Source organism: Lutzomyia longipalpis, chromosome 1, assembly GCF_024334085.1.
Source record: "Lutzomyia longipalpis isolate SR_M1_2022 chromosome 1, ASM2433408v1".
Classification (NCBI taxonomy): Eukaryota; Metazoa; Arthropoda; class Insecta; order Diptera; family Psychodidae; genus Lutzomyia; species Lutzomyia longipalpis.
The window spans coordinates 42453422-42474142 of record NC_074707.1 but is presented as its reverse complement, the minus strand read 5'-3'; the positions used below and the strand labels follow the sequence as shown (position 1 = coordinate 42474142).

The 20721-nt window shown below is 35.3% G+C and overlaps 2 protein-coding genes across 2 annotated transcripts in view; both read right to left on the bottom strand.

The window, feature by feature from the left end:
* LOC129787458 (fork head domain-containing protein FD4-like) overlaps positions 1–20721 on the bottom strand; it is a 416355-nt gene that overhangs the window by 335675 nt on the left and 59959 nt on the right. The window lies entirely within an intron of this gene.
* On the bottom strand, positions 1521–19440 carry LOC129787451 (uncharacterized). The gene is made up of 3 exons (XM_055823032.1): positions 18922–19440; positions 3237–3807; positions 1521–2079 (listed from the first exon to the last, which is right to left on the bottom strand). The coding sequence occupies exons 1-3, from the start codon at positions 19022–19024 to the stop codon at positions 1749–1751; spliced, it is 1005 nt and encodes a 334-aa protein (XP_055679007.1). The 5' UTR covers positions 19025–19440; the 3' UTR covers positions 1521–1748.

Sequence of the window (20721 nt, the reverse complement as noted above, 5' to 3'; positions counted from 1 at the left end):
TTGATTATGATTGAGTTATGGGGTTCACAAACCTTTTTATTCCACTTGAACTTTATATGCAATTTATGCACATTTTCTATGCATAATCCAATTCCAAAGAGGATTCTTGCATGATTGAGATGGATTTACGAAAGTTTTAAAACTTCTCGTACAAAGTTTAAATCTTCATATATAGGAAACTTTGTAAAAAATAGGGTAAGTTGGTGGGGCGGGTGACTTAGCTTTGATAAAAGAACTTCTATCTGTTATATAGTCTCCTTCTGCCCTCGAGATAATATAGAAGTAAGAGACAGAATTCTAAGTAAAGAAGAAGAGTTTCTTTTTTTGAAAATCTCTTTTTCATATAACTCTATCTCACATTCACATTTCTTTATTCCACTTTCAATTGGAAATGCGTTTTCCTGACTTTTAAATGAAGGAAATGAATGAAAGTTCTTCTGAAAATCTTTGTATGATTAACTCGACTGAATCTTATAACTTTTTGATATAGTCAATCACTTGTGCTCGAATGAATTGAATAAAGTTTTTTTTTAAGTTTGATAATACTTAATTCTTTTCGCCTTATATTCTCAGAATTTTCCTATTTCTGAAACTAAATTAATATTTTTTTTATTATTAAATTGATAAATAGACTGTCATCAGAACTAATGATTCCCCTAGGAAGCTTTATAAATTGGCAATGCAACGAAGTTTTCATTTAGAAATGCAAATTGCTTTTTTTTTTCATCATTTTTAACAATTAAAAAGTTTAAATGGACGTGAAAAATTGCTTAGCCTGTCGATATTTGGTAGAGATACTAATATTGCAATTTATCAAAACTAAAAGCATTTTTAATAGATTTTTTTTCACAAAAAGCAAAATTAATAAAAAACAATAACTGATTTTTCCATGAAAAAAAAATCAGAATATAAAATTGAATTGACTGTTAAATTTGCGTTCCCAAATTTCCATGAAAAGCAAATGGATGGCAGTGTAAGCAAAACAATGATGCTACTGTATGGAACTCCACCCCAAATGCTGATGGTAACACGAGGAGCACGTAAGGACCATGCATAAAACCTCCAGTGATGTATTAATATGGCTTTTCATTTTCAAAAAGCTTTTGGCTGTTGCTTCATCCCCCAGCAGCAGCTTTCTCCTGCTTGTAAATAATGCATGGTAGATCCCATATGTATTATAATGCTGTAATTATTTTATGCAAAAATTCCCAAAGTATCAGCCGTTTTTTTTCCAGCGCGGTATTACTCATAAATTCACATGCTCCCGCCGCACCCCCATATGAGGAGATTCTCGTCATATTTTTCACCCTTGGGAATTTACCCACAGAGAGCAGCAACTATAAATCAATAGTTGGAGCGCATTTAAAAACATCGGTGTTTTTTTTTAAGTTCCAGTGACAAATATGGCATGCAAACTCATGTGATGTGTTTGTTGATGTAATCGGAAATTTGTCACGGAAATGGATGGACATATGTGTCTGCATTTAAATTCAATTTATAAACTTCTGATTGATTGATAGTTTTTAATCAAATTTATCATACTTTTTTTCACGATATTTTGCGCATCTTTTACATCTACTTAAGTGTACATAAAAAAAAATAAAACATTACAAAATGAATTATTGACTAGCAAGTTGTGTGAAAAATTTCACATTAAAAATGTACAAGAATGTTGCACTTTTTGGTCCCACGTGTGTGTAAGAGAAAATCCTCGGAGGTACATACATCCAGCTTGAAGCATACACACACTACAATTCAGTCGTTATCTCATCCTGTGGTCGCAGTCCGAGCTTGAAGAATTCATCCTCGAGCCACAGGGAGCTCCCAGTGATATCTGAGCTACGTTTGAGGCTATTAAAGTTACTCTCAAAGGGATCTCCGGCCGCCTGAACATCATCCAGGTCATGGAGGCTGATTAGGGAGCCAAAGTGCTGCATTTGCAGGTTGGGTGAATCACTGGCGGTGGTGGTTGAGGTTGTTGTGGTGGACTTGAATGTGTGATGCTGGCACTCGGCAAGCCTCGGATCGCCCGCTGGACTCTGGAGGAAGTCAATCAACTGGGCAATTTGTGGTTTATACCTGAAAGTTAAAGAGCACATACATACAACATTAAATCCACCAATTCAGCATCAATTAAATTTAATTGGAGCATTTTATTAATGTATTAGTCGCTCGAAATTAGCATCCACGCAAGCGGCAACAAATAAAAGGGTATTACAATTCGCTTCCTTCGTATCGCCCCCGTGCGGATGAGTCTCGTGCTATTTGTAATTTGTATTTACTCAACCCTCCGCGGGGAGGAATAAAGAACAAAAAAAAATCTGTTTGGAAGATTGAAAATCCAGATAAATCTTCTTAATAGCCCTCCCCCTTCTCACTTGAATGTAACCAATTTACACGGGGAAGATGGATATAGAAGTGCGCTGTAGGTACAATGAATTGTGCAGAATCCCAACACTTCATTTCTCATAATGGTGTGTGTGTAGAGAGAACTTTTGCATGAATTTTGCAATTTAATTTCCCGTTTTTAGCATAATTCATTCCAATAATAATTTCTCAAGAAGCAATTACCCGTCAATCTGTATGCAAAAGTGCTAATTTCCCTTTTTGTCTTTGTCGGGGCTTTTGTGAAATTTACGCGAAAAGTCAGTGAATTATTCGTTGTGCTAATAAATTAAATTAAGGTTAATGATTCAGAATTTGAACAAAGTTAAGAAGATTTGTAATCGAACAAAAAGTTTATGCACTGAAAAGACGTTAATTTTGAAGAGAGCCCGTGGAAAGGGGCTCATTACCTACAATGTTTCTTGAAATATTATTTTCTTGCAATTTTTTAATATAAAGTTTAGTCTTTAGAATAATTTTTATATTTAAAAAAAATAATTTTATTTTAAAATGCTTTTCATTTTAATATAAAAAATATTAAGAATAGAATTTTATTAAAAACAATTGCGCATGTTGCAAAAAAACTATGCTATCTTGCGTGCACCGTAAAAGCGATTAGTGTTATGCCCCTTGTTTGCAAGTTTCTTGAAATTTCCATTCATTAGGCACTTGATTAAGCACTATTAAATATACATTGGCAAGTACTACGCAGAAAGTTTTCTCTGATTGACTTTAATTTTCAGTCTGAGAAGTTTCCAAATGGATGGAAAATTAAATAAAGTTTCCCTTTAGTTTCTCTATTAGACTACATTATAATAGAGAGGGTATGCATGTAAGTTGCAATTTCATACCTTTCCAGGATTCTGACGGCCCATGAGGAGAGACGATTCCAGTCATGTGGAGGCCCATTGAGCAAATCTACGGGTTTGTTGATTAGTAGGAGGATTTTAGCCAGATCTCTGACTATCTGGCAGTAAGCTGTTGCTCCTGTGGTATCCCCAGCGAGGTGGAGTTTTCGAATTTGTCGTCGTGTGTCGTTGAGCATTGCCAGGAAGTACTCAGCATTAGGTCTGAGCTCGTCCAATTGCTTGAGGAATTCCGCTTTCTCGATTGTATCATCAATGAGAGCCTCCTGCAGGCATTTTCGTCTCTTCCTGCGACGAATTGTGTACAGGGCCACAGCAATGATTGCCGCACAGAGGATGCAACCCACGAAGATTCCAACAGTTGCCTCCAGGATGGGACTGGGAAACCCTGTGGGTCTACAGATTTGGCCCATAAATTCGGGAATTGTGGACCACTGAGGGCTGTAGCCGCGTGCACACTCGGAAACGCAGCTCCTGCTGTCGATGGCAATGTATTTTGGGCACTTCATGCAGCCCGTGGGACCACACTTGAGGCACAGCGGTTCGTCTTCGCAACCTGCCAAAGAGCGGAAAAATGTACGCAATTAGAGCAAATCGAGAGAGTATGTTCGTCGCGACGACGAAAAAGAAGGCAAGTGGAGCAGAGATCATGCATTATTCACTCAAGTGGAAGGCTAATTGGGTCTCCAATCAGAGCAATGACGCAATAAATCACACCGATATGCTACAATTGTTCTGATCATAGGCTCAGGGAAAAAAACAAACATGTTCAACCACTCAAGAGTGGACTTTCTCACAGCTCCAAGAATGTAAGTATAAAAAGAAGATGAATCGCGTCACCTGAGTTACTCACTAAAACGTACAATGTGTTAATTAGTAACTTGCGCGGCATATATAAAAATGCTAAATGTTTTGCTTACTTTGGGAATGTAGGTTTCTTCTACTTTCATGCCTTTCTTGCGTGTGGATGAGTTCGAAAAGAATTCATGAATTTTGGCCAAATGCTTCATTTTGGGGCAACATCAACCGAGAAAAAAATATGATCATAGAGCTAGAGGCGTCTTGAGGTGCAAGAGAAAGTGATGAATTACCGACAGGTTGTTAGATAATACGACGTTGTGGTGTTTTTGGGAGAGCGCTGAAAATTTGGTGAAAATTTATTCAGAAAAAAATGTCTTATTTTAAGAAGGAATTTCAAAAGTATTGTTTACGGTTGAAAATCTACATACATATTAGATTTTTCGCTTGAGATGCGTTTAAATCTTGACGAAGGGTTGACTGGTTTTCTTGTTGCTTCTTTAATTTCGTTTTGTTTACGTAACATTTATTTGTTTTTACCCAATTTCGAGTTGTTTTCTCTCTCAAATACAATTTCTTGTTGGAGATGTTATTAGAAATTTAGCAATTACAGACTATATATTGGTATAAGACGTATTAGGTTGTGGATTTTGGTTTGTCTTATCGGGGCATTAGGTTAAACCGCTCATGAGTTCACCTCATTAGCGCATTTATGATTTAATGAATATCCGGCATAATTTCTCAAAAGTCCCAGTCCCAGAGAAATTATATACTTCTAAGGAAATTATTTACACACAGCTAAACATAAAATTATACATAATTTTATCATATGCATTCAATATGAGAAAAATTCCATTCAATTAAAATATGATTCATTGCAAATGGGACACCATTTAGCTGACTTAATCTATACCTAAGTTAAAAACTATTTTTCTTCTAACTCACCACAGTGTGATCTTACAATAATGTGCTAAAGTCTGAGAATTGCACGATAATTGCTAATAATTCTCCTATGGTAAACCGGGTTTGGTTAAATACAAGGATTAAGTGTAGCATTAGAATCAATTAAAATGAAACACATAGTATTACGTGCTTAAACCCGTTTCGAATGAATTTATTATGATTTTCCCTCCCGCGGGAAACAGGTATAACACCGCTTTTCCGGTCCCAAATCAACTTGATTGGGAATTCATTGAAAATTTCATATGTTTCCGTACATTCCCCGTAAACCTCTTCCCATTCATTTTGCAGCATGTTTTATACCCATATAATCACAAACAATGGCAGAGCTGAGTGGGTGAACATTTCCCTCCCCTTTTTTCGAGCCAGCCAGACACGCTGAAATATTAACTGGAGCCGCGCGATTTAAATGAAAATCTCGTGTTGATGAAGAAAGGCTGATGGAATTCAATTTTGGCATTTAATGCAAAATTCACTGTGGCGGCGTCTCGAGGGTCTGGGAGAGGCGTCAATAAATTTCCACATTGTGTCTTGACACAAGAGTTAGATCACTTATTTAATTGACTTGGTTAATTGCTACTAAATGAAATTACACATTTGCGAGAGAAGTTTTCTTGTCTTCCAGCACTCTTCATGCGGTTGTTTCATTCACTGACAACATATATAGTCAATTATATCAATTATCATTTCAAATTTATTCACAAGTTTCAGCGCCAACAAACGCACACGATCATATTCCTCATGTAATGAAAAAGAACTCTCTGTTGTTAATGTTGATGTTAATTCTCTTCTTTTTTTATGTAATGATTTTCTTTTCCACACATAAAAGGCAATAAATGATATATTGAAGTTTTTCACAAAAAGATCATAATATATGGTAAATTTCTGCAATATGTATTGTGAAAAAAATTATAAAGATCCGCATTGTTCGACGACATGAAATGAAAGAGGTTGGGCTGCGGTGTATGATGTTAGAGCGAGCATACAAGAAAAAGCAACAAGACGCGTGTTTCTAATGAGATAATTACAAAAAAGTATATAACTATATAAACTCATTCATAAATAACCACTTGACTTTGAAACAAATATTTCAATTACTTCACGATATTGCTCTCGTTGAAGCCTTCATTTATTTTTTTCATCTAATCTGCCTGCAAGTGTAAGGTTTTATGTAAGAATTTACACAGAAAACGCGAGAGAACAAAAGAGCTTCTCAGGGAATTCGTGACACACATTTTTTTTCGCAAAGTATCGCGGAATTTTTCCCAGTTTTTCATCACTCTCGTGCCCTGAGGCACACGCTGTTGGAGGCTAAAAAGGAGAACAACTTGCAATTATAGCTCTTTTGTGGACAATTGAATTGGACTATCTGCAAATTGATGCTAAAAATAAATTCTCAAGCTCCCATAAAATGGAAAGACGTGCTGCTGTTCAACAAAAAGCCCCAAATCACTCACAAAACGACAAGACATCCATCCAAGTTGCTTACAAATTGAAATGTGAGGAATTTCAAATGAGAAAGCTCCTCCAAATCTTCTCCACGACTTTCTCATATATCCGCTAAGACAAATACCCGTAGCTTTGGAACACTTCCGGGGAGAATACATATGTATGAAGGTACATGTGGATGCTTCCCAGGAGGAGATTGGATAAAGTGAAAGAGTTAAGTTTAGGCACTGTTTACATGACAAAGAACTCAGTGCATAGCACTCTATGTGGATTTTAACACCATGTTTGCCCTTGCTCCGAAGAATCTTCATTCTTCTTTCTCAAACCTTTCTTTTTTTTAGTCTTCTTCCTCTATCTTCTCACCATCATGCACTATCAGATGCGGGAGATTATGAACTTGTCGAGAGGAGTCTGTGAACATGTGTCGTAACCAGAGTTAGGTGTCATATAAATTAGAGATTATGATTAAAATTTATAAGCAAAAAATATGCTGAGAAAGAAAATATTTATGTTTTCTCTATTCTTTTGGGTAATACCTTTCAAAAAAATCATTTGTTAGGGATTAGATTATATTAGAGACTTTTTATTGAATTGTATTTAACCTAACGAAGATATTCCCTAAAATGGAATAACTTTCATTCAAATTTCTCATTAAAAATCTTTCAAAAGTCATAAAATAGTGCTCATAAATAATCAAAAAACAGATTTTAATTCTCAAGAACATTTTGTTATTCTTGATTCATATTCAAATTAATTTTATTTACAGTCCTTTTCGAAGATCATAATGCTGAGGAGATTTTAATATAGATTTCCCTAACAGATTTTTCACTATTCATTGCAGTGAAATGATTCTTAAAAGTACAATCAATTAGCAACATAAACAACAATGTACAACTTAACAAAATGCTGATTATGAATAAATAAGATTTTTTCTTGCATTTAATATTAAATTATTTGTAAATTGCATACATTAAAGAATTAATTTTATGTAAATCTTTTCCATCATAATGAAGATGTTTATTTTTTTTCTTTTTTTATGCGGTCTTATTTTTATTTAATTTTAATATTCCACAGCTCATAAATTGCCTTTGAGAGCGAACTTTGTTAATTCAGAGCATCATCTCATGGTTATTAATCGTGATCTTATCTATGTAGAAAAGCGTAGTGCCTCAAGTCATGTGGGAAACAAGAAAAGCGCATTTCCAGGAATATCAAGAGAGATTCTTTTTCTTATTTGTTCCTGCACATCTTGTGTAATAAATATTTGTGGCTCTCCACCACAGTGTTTGGATTGTCTTCACTATATGGTGTCTCTCCCTAACATTTTCCCATCATCGTACCGCGCGCGAGTCGATATTTGTTCTGATGCTGGATGAGGGTTTCAATTCTAACTTCCGTTTACGGATGTAGCGCTCACGTTTCCGCCGCAGATAAATCAACTCCCTTTCACGTGACATTTTAGCACGCGGGATTTTGTATGTGGGTACCAAATGATTCCCATCAGAAATGGAGGTGTTGATAATTGGGTCGTTTTCACGTATTCATTCGCGAGTGAATTTCGCGAGATTTATGAGCTGTACCTTAATTTTTAATTGCACGAGGAGTTGGAGGGAATGATTTGGTGCTGATGTAGCGCAGATAGAGGATTTTGTTCTAATCATGAAAATCCCCATTTTAGGGTTTTGAAAGAGAATGGTGGCGCGTGGTGGGGGATTTTATGAATGAGGAGGAAGCCGAAGAGAGAGAAAATATTCAATGTGTATATTGTTGACACCCGTAAGAAGATTAATGGTGATATTGTTGTGTATTTTCTACACATTGCGTACACGTCACGATGATTTATTCTCAATTTGCTAAAACCACACAGATCATTTAGTTTAATTGTTATGCCGTAGATTGAGTGACTTTTTTGCTTCTTCCGCCACAAAAGGCGGTACATCCTCTCCTCCTTGAGCTTTCAATATTCTGCATGAGGAAAATTCATCATGCGAAATATCTCTCCCACTCACCGAATTTATATTGTTCCGCCATTCTGGGAGAATTTGAATGGAAAATGATATACAATCCACCACTCCAAAGTTAATTAAATTGATAAATTATGTATCAAAATATTCTTGTGAAATTCTGCACCATCTCTCGAGCATTATTGTATGCGGTTAGAGATGTACTATCAGCAATATTCTTGAGCAATTCTCTAGAGAGATTTTAGTATTTTCCTCCACACATCTTGTCACACCATCGTATTGACTATAAAAGGGGAAAATGCAAGAAAATTATCTCACGTCCTTTTGTCTGTGAAATGTTTCTGATAAGACTTTGGGAATGTATATTGATTGGATTGTGTGTTAGCATAAAATTGTGATGCTATGACAAACATTCCTTCCCCCCCGTTGAAGCTTCGACCTCATTCCGCAGTCATTGTCCTTTCTCCAAAAGGAGAGACAATGGTTGAAATGTGGAGGAACAAATAAACGGAGATTGTATTTTATACTTTTGCGCCTCTGAAAAAGGGGGTTGGGCGAGTTTCAATGGCTCGTGATGTTATTTCTGTGCTAAAAGGGCACGTACATTTGGGGAAAATTTTGATAAAAGCCTGGTGCTTTTAATAGAATTCAAAGAATGTGGGGGGGGGTGTAGAGTGTGGACTGACAGCACAAGAAGGGTGCAAAATCTCTCATACTCACACAAATCTATTTTCCGAAATAAAAACTCATTCTTTGTTTTAAGCAAATTATTATTAAAGAAAGACATGCTTCTTATTCCCATTTATACGAACAAAAAGCTCCCAGACAAATTTTGTAAGAGCAAATACATTTCAAATTAGTCTAAACTGTTGCATCCTCGGCTCATTCAACCGTCTTCTTAAGCTATAATATTAATATTTTCCACCGGTTAACTCAAATATTTCTCTTCCGTTGAGAAATTTCCTTGGGATTTTCCAAGTAATCTCCTTACCCAAATATAATTTCATCATTTTGGCTTGGTTTTATGAATCATCTGTCTCCCTCCGCACAATAACATGATGACTTTCGAGCTGTATGTATACGCGCTAATTTAAATTAACCGAGAACAATTGACTGCGTTTTCGAGGCATTAACGTTGGAGTAATTAATAAATAAATAGGCTCATTTTGAATCTCGTTCTCTCTCCCCATTTCAAAAGATTTCCTCAGAGTGTTCTTCATACCGCCTCGAGAAGTCTCTATGCGGTGGATTTGTCTCGTGGACGAGTGGGTGGGTATGGACTTGCAAAGTTGCTCAGCGCGTTCGATTTTAAACAATGAAGTCTAAAATACATTCATGGTGGTGCTATTTTTTTGCACAAAGAATCGCAGCTTTGTGGCTTCTCTCGGCCTAAAATCTCTGCTACGACTCGCTTCAAAATAAAGTGCAAAATACGGAGTTTTGGAACTTTTCACAAGAGCAAAGTGGAAAAGTTTATCTAGAAAAGCTCTGAAAATTTACAGGGATTTTTTAAAAACTTTTTGAAAAGCTAAAATGTTCAAAAATGTGTTTAACTTGTGTGGTTACAGGATGAAGGATTTAAATTTATATTTTGCATACCCATTACTTTTACATAATACCTTTTAAAAACTTTATAATAAAATTTAGTTGTGTATGTAACGTGTGGTAAAAAACATGTGCAAGTTGTATTAAAATGTTTGAAAGAGTTTGAATTGAAAGCTTTAACAATAGTTCTCATATGAAAATCTGGAAATTTTTAAGAACTGAAAATTCTTGAACAAAATTATGATAAAATCATCCTTTTTCTTGCTCTTGATCCTCAATAAATTGAAAGCTTAAGAAAATCCTTTAATCTTCTCAAAGAGATTCCAAATTAATTCCATTCTTTCATGAAATTAATACCCTAATTGCAAACACGAAAAAAAGTACATTGAGTGAGACCCATTGAGACACATTGTCTCGAGTTTTCGCCCACTATCACCGTCCACGTTGTTCTTGGACCAAAAGGCGCATGAAGTCGATGAAAGAGAATTACTTATTTCCGTACATAGGTGGGCAAAAGAATAGTAATATACAAATGGATTGGATACATTTATTCTTACGGAAAGATATAATACGGAAACAATGCAATTCTTCTACCTAGAGAAACCGAGAGACTCCTAACAGTACCATTTTCTTCTCTATTGCTTCTTCATTATATATAGGAGAGAAATCTTTCTATATACGAACTAAGTATTTAAAGAAGAAGAGTTCAAGGCACTTTCTTGTACATAATGTACTATATACAGTTAGTGAATTACTGCGTGAAAAATTTACCTATCCAAAATACTCTTCGACAAATTGCTGACAAATGGTTATCTTACGGGTGTTAATTTGCGCAACTGATGCGTGAAAGAATCCCATGGAAGATTAAATTACAATATGCTATATAGGAGAGCTACCTGGGGGGCGATTTTTTTCTTTTAATATACCGCTAAAAGCTCTACATTCTCGATTTGTCTATATATATTTGTCTATATAGCTATGCAAAATATATTAATTTAATTTATGTATGTTTTGAATGGCTGTGTAATGAACTATTGAACATTGTAAATATTATTATTAATATTGAATTGCACTCCCTTCAATAATCGAGCAAGAAAATATATGCAGAGGACACACTATGTGTGAATTTTTAAATGATAAACATAAAATTTCCATTACAATATGTATACTTCTCCGAAAAAAAAGTTAATTAACCATTTTGTTAACCCCTCATGCGTGGCTCGTAATCGAATCAATTAAATTACCTGCCACCGCATTTGCATAGTGCAAGTGTATTGCATAATTGATGAGAAAGAAGTATTAAATAAAAAGTCAATTAATGACAAATTTGTTGTTCTGTGAAATATGTATTTTATATTATAGTAGCAAAAAACGCCGTTGATGAGCAAATATTTCTGACCAAAAATCAATTTTGGGCTATGACGAATTTTGTGGGAAAAAATGTGCCACATTATATGACATATAAGTGGCACTCCTCTCTTGGTTTATATTTGAGTTATTAATTAATTTGGTGACAGTGCGGTGTATGCTTAATAAATTTAATTAAATCCACTCTCTTCACAGCAAGTGATGTGAGTAAACAAATACTTCCCACAATATGGTCTCCTTCTTGGTACCTCTACTTATATACCTTAAGCCACATCCTTGAGAAAATTCTCAATTTCCTCTCCACCACCATTTAGTGGTCTGGTGCACTTTTTCCGGTGTTGTGGCGTTTGTATATATAAATGCCAAAGTGTCAAGAACCCCCACATCGTTGTACATCCCCCTAAAGGCATTCCACCACACAAAACTATATACAAGAAATCCCATCAGGGGGTGGTTTGGGATAAACACGAATTGCACCATGCTCCTCTTATTGGATTTCTGTGAGCAATTTGCCTCAAGAGAGCGAAATTCACTTCACAACTTCCTGCTCAACCACCCCCTCGCCCTTCACACTCCGAGAGATTACCGAGAAAATCTGATGCTCTTGAGAAATAGCGCACACAGCAAGACAGAAAAATAGCAACGGGATGTCGCATTGGTGAAGCACACTGTATAAATCATAAAAAAGTTGTGGTTCTCCATTAGATACAATATTTATCCTGTAAGCCGTTGATATTGCGGACCATATGCCAAGGGGCTAAGTACTATCTTCCAAAGAGAATATTTTCATTATTCTTTTGCTTAATTTATGCTAATTTCAATTTTTGATTTCCAATAATTTCTAACGAACAGAATTTTAATCAAATTTTTTGTTAGAACTTCTAAAGCGGAAATGGCATAAAAATTTAAATAATACCTGCTAGCTAATCTTCTTACTTAATTTTATCTTGAGTTTTATAGTTTTCTTTAAACTTTCATAAGCTTTTGCCTAGAATTGAATTCAAATTAAATTGTTAGATCTGTTAGATCATTAAAATTTTTATTAATTCCTTCACTTTACTTAACCCCTGGATTCTATGAGAAGGAAAAATATATCGATAAACACTTGAAAATGATTTATTTCTCTACACCATTTCGCCACAATTTTCACACTAAAAGTTCATGGGGGTATTGTCTCTCCTGTGTGCCTTCGAGAGAAGAAATTCGAAATCCGCGAATGGATTTTCTTTCCAGCACATTGGATAGATTTGTGGTTCGGTTGAGCTTCTTCTGCCGCATTTGTGGTCCATTGGAAGGTGAAATTCAAAAGAAAATTGATATTTAGTCGCAGAAGAAAATATCGCAGAAAGAGAGAGAAGTGTGTCGATGTTATTGAGTTTCATGGAGACATACACGGAGAAGAAAGAGATTAATTTCACATTACCGAGACTTGCGGAGCAAAAACAATAAACATTACTCATATGGCCATATCACGGCGATGAGCTTCGAAACCATCGGCGGTTCATTTTCTTCATTGCGCCGTTATGTGGTCTCGAAGACGCACTCTTATGGGATTTTGTGTCATAATTTTAATTGCCAGCGCGGGGAATCTTTCGCATTCTTCGCATATATCGTGTGGTCACTGATTAAGTACAACAATGGCGATGGTTTTCCCAAAGCGGAGGGTCGTTCCACAAAAATGACGATGGCGTGATTTTGTGGGTGACTCCACATGCGGGAAAATTGATGATTAAGGTGAATTTTAAAGAGTGCACCAAGATTGTTACCTAATGGTAATCGTCTCTCTCTCTCACTGTGAAGGCTAAATTATAAAAATGCACACAACGTCCGTCAGCAGATACATCTCTAATGATATACGCTATTAAGATTACAGTTTTATATACTTCCGGAAGTTTTGCAATTCCCTTTTTTTCTTCAAGATTTCAATTCTTTTTTATTTCTCGCATCGATTGCATGTGTGGTCACGAGAGCATTAGTGAGAGAAGACAGGTGGTTTAATAGTGTTGCTGTTTAGCGAAGCTGAGAGAAAGATTAATGATGGAACTGTAGATTAGGAGATTGAAATTTTTGGAGGAAAATTTATTTATATAACTTTATCATGTTTAAACTTTCACAAAAGAAAAGCTTTCTTTGTAGATAAACTTTATTTAGAATTGAAAAATTGATTGGAGTCTAAAATTCGTTTTCTGGGAATTTTTTTTTTAAATATAATTTTAAATTTTAAGTTGATATCGCGGCTTTCCCGGGATATGAAAAAAAAAAGAAATTTTTTTCCAAAAAAAAAACGTTCAGGTAAATTCTAAACGAACCCATTAATTCTTTTGTACAAAATGTAGGTACATTTCCTTTCCCACATGTAAACATAAAATTACACATAAAATCATATTTTTTCTACCGAAATATGCAAAACTGTAAACTAAAGAGCATTAAGGGCATAAAGAGGTAATTCAGTAGGTAATTTTTTCTTTCACTTTCCTTACATATTTTTTCGTTCCTCCCGAGAAGAGACAGAGGCCCAAAAGTTCATGTTATGTTGTGTCTTTAACATCTTCTTGTTTCTCTTTTAAAGTAATAAAGATGAGTCATTTGTACGCAGTGACCCACTTGACTTTAGAGCCATATTAACCTTTATCTCATCTACAAAATCAACATGGATGATCGTCTCGCAACTCTGTCATTTTACTCACCAATTTGTCTTTCAATTAAATCACCAACTAATTAACGACAATGTGACTCACAGAAAGTAACCCAGAGAAGCCAAAATGGTTTCGTTTTTCATTGTGGCAAATTGGACAATTGTATGGGGCTTTTTTTCCTCTCTCTCTCTCTCGAAATTACCCATCAATAAATCTTCTATGCTTTGTCACCCCGAGAAGAAAATAATTACTCGCTGTCTAACAATGAGATAATTAGCGAAGAACACCTTTGTGTGTTACATTGCCTACACGAGTATATAGCTTCTGTCGCTGTGTCCTCCAAGGGGGGTGTCTTGGTAAATTGCTCAAAATTGATGGCAATTGTCTGGACCATCATTTAGTGTGGAAGACAAATTTCCCTTAATTAATTTCTCGACAGCACGACATCCAATTTTGCGACCGTGAAAAGCGCGAAAGGGGGCCTCTCTGGCCTCTTACCCATCCCATCTGTGGGAGATTCTTCTGCTATGCTCTGAAATTCATCACATGCCACACACCACCTTCTCATGAAAATGCAATCACAAAATCAAGCACTTAAATCGCTTCTCTTGTTTTCGGTGTCTTGTATATACATATATTTTTAATCGCTGCGGTGTGTAAACCTTGAACAAATTAGCATTCAGACAAATTATTCCACCATCCACACCCGGTAGGATGGTGCAAAAAAAAACGCGCGCGCTGTAAAAAATCACCTCAAAATCCATCCAAAAACCCGCCGACGAAAGGTCAAAGAGAGAGGTGCGGAGAGAAATGGTTTATTTGACCATGATGCCCCAATGATTCCCTTCCCACGGTCGGGAGATTAATAAAATATCCTCTATCTATGGTTCCTTCTCACGTTCTATGACCTATACCATCTGGACCATTAGAGGCCACACCGCAGTCATTTCGCATTACACAACGGAGGGCTGCTGCGGTGCCAAATGTATATGTTGCTTTTGATGTGCGGAAGCTGCTTCCATTTGAGATTGAACACTCCGATAGTGTTGGCTTCTTTTCCCCCGAAAAAAAAATAAAGAAGAAATATCAATTATCCCCGAGATTTTTTTTCTTTCGCACACACGGGCCTTTTTGGCCCTGCCATTTCTCACTGAACTTGACTCTAATTTATTGCATTTTTGCGGAAAAGATTCAACTCCTCAAGAGAAGAGACCCAGTGCGGTGCTGATGTAAGAAACAGGTTCTTGTAAAAGCTCAAATTTCTGAGATTTTTGATCACATTCGCTTTCAAGTTATGCCAGCGAATGACTCACGATTTCATGTTTTGTTAAATGCCCCAAACCCAAGACATTGATGGACTTCTTGCGAGGTGTGATGATGAGGCGAGATGATAGTCGAAGGGGCCTTCAAGTTTATATTTGTTGGTTTTTTTTTAAACTGAAATTTCTATTCAAACTAATATTCAAAGTAATTTTACATCTAGGCTCCACCAGATTTTATAGAATAAGGGAGGAGTTTAAAGTTCGTTAACCAATTAAATCGCAGCTAAAGTATCTTTCGTTGCTAAATACCATAAATAAATTGCTCAGATTGGTTAATAAACCTGAGTAATCTTATTCATTGATTAATATACGATGAACTCGAATATTATACTTGGCGACTAATATAATTAATCAAAAGTATTTATAAATATTTTTTTCTTTAATATTTTCTCTTCTTTTAAAAATATGAAACAATTTTTAGACACGTTAGGTACAAACCAGGAAATGGAGGCGCCTGGTAAATGTTCAGCGGTAGGCAATGGGAAATACTTTTTTGTTCGATTTTTGGTCTAGAAAACAGGTATATTTATCTAGACAATATTCTATTTTGCCTTGCCTATCTTGCCGTGGGAATCGAGCCTATATCAAAGACTCCTATATCAAAGACTTAAAACTTAAGATTAAAATCAAATATCCTGTCACAGCTAAAATATCTCATTTTTTTCTCTTCCACAGATTTTTCAGAGAATTTTTCCTTGTAAGATTTTTCTTAAAAATTCCATTGAGTACAGGTATAAGGATTGCAATGTGAGTGATTGGAAGATAAAATGTGCCACATTCTTTCTTCCACATGAGCGCCACAAACTTGAAGGAATCCAATCCTGAAGGAATTTATGTGCAGCATGTGAATTCCAGTGCAAATCACAGCTGCTGGCACTGAGCTATGGGTAGAGGTAAGGGGGCCTCATTGGCTCTCTGTCGGAAGAAGATGGGTGCGAAGAAATGACAGAAACGTTCAAAAATGCATCATATATTGAGTGGTTCTGTGGCACAAATTTATGCCCTCGCGGAGTATGCTCACCAACATCATGCAGGTGTAAATGACCTCTGGGCTGTGTTATGTGTTGTGTCTTCTACTATTTGTTCGCAAGTACCGGGAGCCCTCGATTGAGCGCACTAACTCACACCAATGGTGATGCTGGACGCAGAGAGAAGAGAAAATTCTCTATGTTGTGCTGTTTGCGGAGGAAAATTATGAGATTCCACAATGGAAATCACTCACAAGTCCAAAGTAAATGCCATGTCTTTGTAACATCGCGTGTGCCTCTCTCGCGCTCCGTCCGCGAGGGCAAATGTGGTCCAACGAGCATTTTTCAACTCAAGAAGTCATTGTTCGCTGTGGATTGTGTGAACTTGAGTTCCGCCGAAAATACATCACAAGAGATAACAATTCTTCAGCAATTTCTCTGAATCTTGTTTCTCATTTTGGATATTATTTTTTTTCATCTTTTTTCGGGCTTCTTTTCATCCGAAAAACATGCCATATGAGGAAGACGCGTCTGAGGGCCCCCCCTTGAGATGATTCTGAGATTTTTTTTTCACCATGTGAGTGGTTGTGTGACCTCTTCAACATGGGGGATTTATGAAAGATCGGCTCTTTGCGTATATACGAATGATCTTTTGAATGCCCCATGAGTGGCTCAAATGAGATGGTTCAAGAGACAAGATTACGTATTAAGTGTTTTTCATTTCTCTCCTGCAAATTAAGACATTAGGGTTTATGTGCTAAGAGATTATTATTGAATTTCACGCGATAGTTATCTTATACTGTTTGATGGAGAAAATCTAACGGAGAAATCAATAATATTTTTCTTCCGCTTTGAGAATCAGTTGGGACTTATTTTAAATCTCAAAATTATTTGAAAGTTTTGATCAGTTCTTTCACTTTTCTGTTCCTGATGAAGGTGATAATTTCATCGGAAAGTCAGAACAATTTTCCTGAAACAATTCTTTGAGGAAAATTCTTAAACATAAATTTTCATCGGTGATCGTTTAAGTCAATATTAAAAAAAAAAAGATTTTGTACAAAATTCGAGCCCTAAATTTACAAAACATAAAATCTTATTTTCTGAAATTTTCACAATTTTTCAAAATCATTTTAAAACCCTTTCCGAGGTAAGAGAAAAGATGAGAGATTAACACTCTCAAGTGAGTGAATGTGTCGTTTTTTGATCATTTTATATGCAGAGAAAGATATTGACTCTTTTCGTATGATCGTGGGTGAATTTAAGTGATTACAAGACAATCTGAAAAATGTTACACGAAAAAATCACATAACTAATCATCTGTTTTCTCTCTCTCCCTCTTTCTTTCTTTTTCTCAATAAAAATTCCTCAAGAGTGGGTGATCTGTGTGCCCATGGAAATTCTTCAGTGATCGAGACGAGGATCGAGAGGCATAAAGAGATTGGGTAGTATTATTTAAACATTTCACTGAAGATTGGAGAATTTCAGTGCGGAATGCGCCAATGTGTCGCATTTATGTGCAAAACTCGTGTGTATGTATGATGTCATGTGTGGGGTGTTTTTATTATGGAAGGTTAAGAGGTCAATTCTGTGCTCACGATCACGATCATTATGAAAATTGTGTGTCCGTATAGAAGACACACTAAATTGATCAAACAAGGCGTCTTTTATCTTCCAATTTTCTGCACCACACCGCTAAACTTCATCCAATTCCACGGAGCTCTAGTCTCGAAAGGAGTGATCAATGTGATCTCCCCCATTTGCGAAAGACTGATCTTGTGCGCCGTATACGATCGCGAAATACACCGCGCGCGTATACTATAAGAGAGTGAGATACAAAGAACAACTTCTATGAAATGACTCTTGCGCAATATAAGTTTCCAACATGAAAAGTTTAATTGCAGACTTTACCGAGAGAGGAGAGATCGCTTTTCAAAAGTGATCTCTAATATAATAATATACATATAAACGATGATATTGAGACTCTCACTTTGAATCTCTGTATCTATAGTAACAAATTGAACACTTTCAATTTTCTAATATAATGTTCAATTTTTCATTGCGTGATCTCCTTTTTGTGCAACAAACTTAACAGATTAAGATTGATTTGGCATTGGTACGATCAGGGGGGATCGATCTCTTACACACCTAAATGGGGGATGCTGTTTTAACTAACTAACTATGTTTAAAAAATGTCAACAATTTCAGCATAACTTAACGTATTTAGTGGAATTTCTCAAATGCTCATTGAACGTTAAGAAAAAGTCAATCCAACAGTTTGCGAGTTAATTAGGTGCAGACAGGTATTTCAATTTTATCACTCAAAAGGAGAGCTTTTGCTATTAAAGTGAAAATTCCTTAAATGGGCAGAACCTTCTAACTTGTGCTTGCACACACAAATATCACATTTTCACGATCGCTAAACTACTATTTCACGTCTCTATGGTGAAAAAAAAAACAGCAAGGAAAGAGACAAAGAAGATTGTTGCGCGGGTTTCTAGCATTCACAAATTCCTAGAAGGGAAAAATTTTCTCTTCCACCTTTTGCCTGATCTTTATTTCTTCTTCTTTTTTTCACGTGTATTCTTCCTTCTCCCCATTCAAGCAAAACTAAACATGAGAGCAGTGTTTTGGAAAGAAATCTTTTGAACTTCATTACATACCTGCTTGATAGGCAAGAGTCAAATTCCCAGTTGCTGCACGAATGTGGCAAGTGATGAGGAGAGAGATCAGCACAAATTGGCATGCCCTGTAGATCTGTTCCATTCTGGCTGAGCATTCTCCATAATCCACCAATTTATGTTTTGAAATATAATTCGGTGCAGGCAACTTTTTTTTTTCCTTTTAGTAAATATTTACACAATTTTTGCGTCTCGATCACTTGTTTTTTTCCTATATTTCCTTCCTCTCTTGTGAAATTCTTTCTCTCTCTGTTTTTTTGCGATCACGTCACTGCAGTTCTGCACTCGTGCACATTTTCTTTTTATTTCATCAATATGGTTAATCGTTGGTTTTTTTTGTAAACTAAACTGATCGCGCGCCACTCTTAAACTCACGATCACTGATCTTCACTGCTTGGCTAACTCACATGAACTGAGAAGCTGATGCGAGAGACGCGTTTCCCTCTCCACGATGTTTGTACTCTCAAACTCCGTAAGCACATTTTTCTTCAAGTCAGACGTTGGCAACCTTTTAATGCAAAGAAATGTTTTTTTTTTTTACTTTTATTTCAATGATCGTTAATATAACATGAAACTGTTACAATTGAATATGTTAGTTTTTTGCCTTTGCTCTCTCACGTCCAAAAAAAAGCACTAATATGCTGATTTTTTGTTCCTTTTCACAAAAAACTGTTTTTTTTTTATTTTTGTATTTACCTACATAGAACCATGAAATAATTTTTTTACAAGTATTTCTTTAATTTACCATAATTTGAATAGCAGATTTTGCCATTTGTTTTTGCCTCATTCACGCAATTTTAAGAGAAAATATTTTGTAAAAAAAAAATAATGAAAAATTGCCATTACTAATATTTTCTTGCATTTTGTTTTTTTTTCATGGTTTGAGAAAAAATTATAGATATCAATTTCTTGGTTTTTATTTCCACTTTAATGCTATTTTAGAAATATTACGCCGTCTAGGTTGATTTTATTTCTTCATTTGGTCTCGTCACTCACATTGAAAAATCAATTAAATTTATTTTTTGATTATATATTTTATTTCTTAATCCTTTTTTTTTATCTTACTCATGCCACATTTAATCGATCTTACACATTGTAATTCATTTTGTTTGTTGTTGTAATATTTCTTCAATAAAGTAATACAGCAATTTTTGAGATTATTTTTCTTGAAATACAAATCGTTTCACATTGAGTGTCAAAACGACAAGAAAAAAAAAGTTGCTGCAATTAATATTTTATACTAAAAAAAGATTTTTTATCTCTTAATATATTTGTCAATAATAATATTTGTGCTTAATCATTTTTTGTTAAGTTTTTTTCCTTCTTCAAATCTATCTATTAGAATAATTATAATAATGTTTTTTTTTTCTTTCTTCCTTCTTCACAAAGTACTAATACAAAGATATAGTGTCTGGAGAATGGCGCAAATTTACGATCACATCCTCTATTTTATATTGGCAACCGTTTCTTTTATCATTTTGCATTTTTCAAATGGAACTCCCAGGTCCCATTGAAAAGCTTCTCTCAACTCACAATTACTCTATGATTACAACTAATAATAAAAAAAGTACCTCATATAGTGAAAGAAAAATACATATGGGAGAAGTACCTACAGTAGGTGGTTGAAAAGTTAGATGCACCATTGAGAAATTTTTTCTTTCTTTTCTTTCATAAATGCCAATAGTTTTTAGTTTAGAAATTTTTTTCGTTTTTTAATTTTTTGGTGCTTAAATTTAGAGCCCTGTAGTGAATTATATTGCACTCAAAAAGCAAAGCACTTAA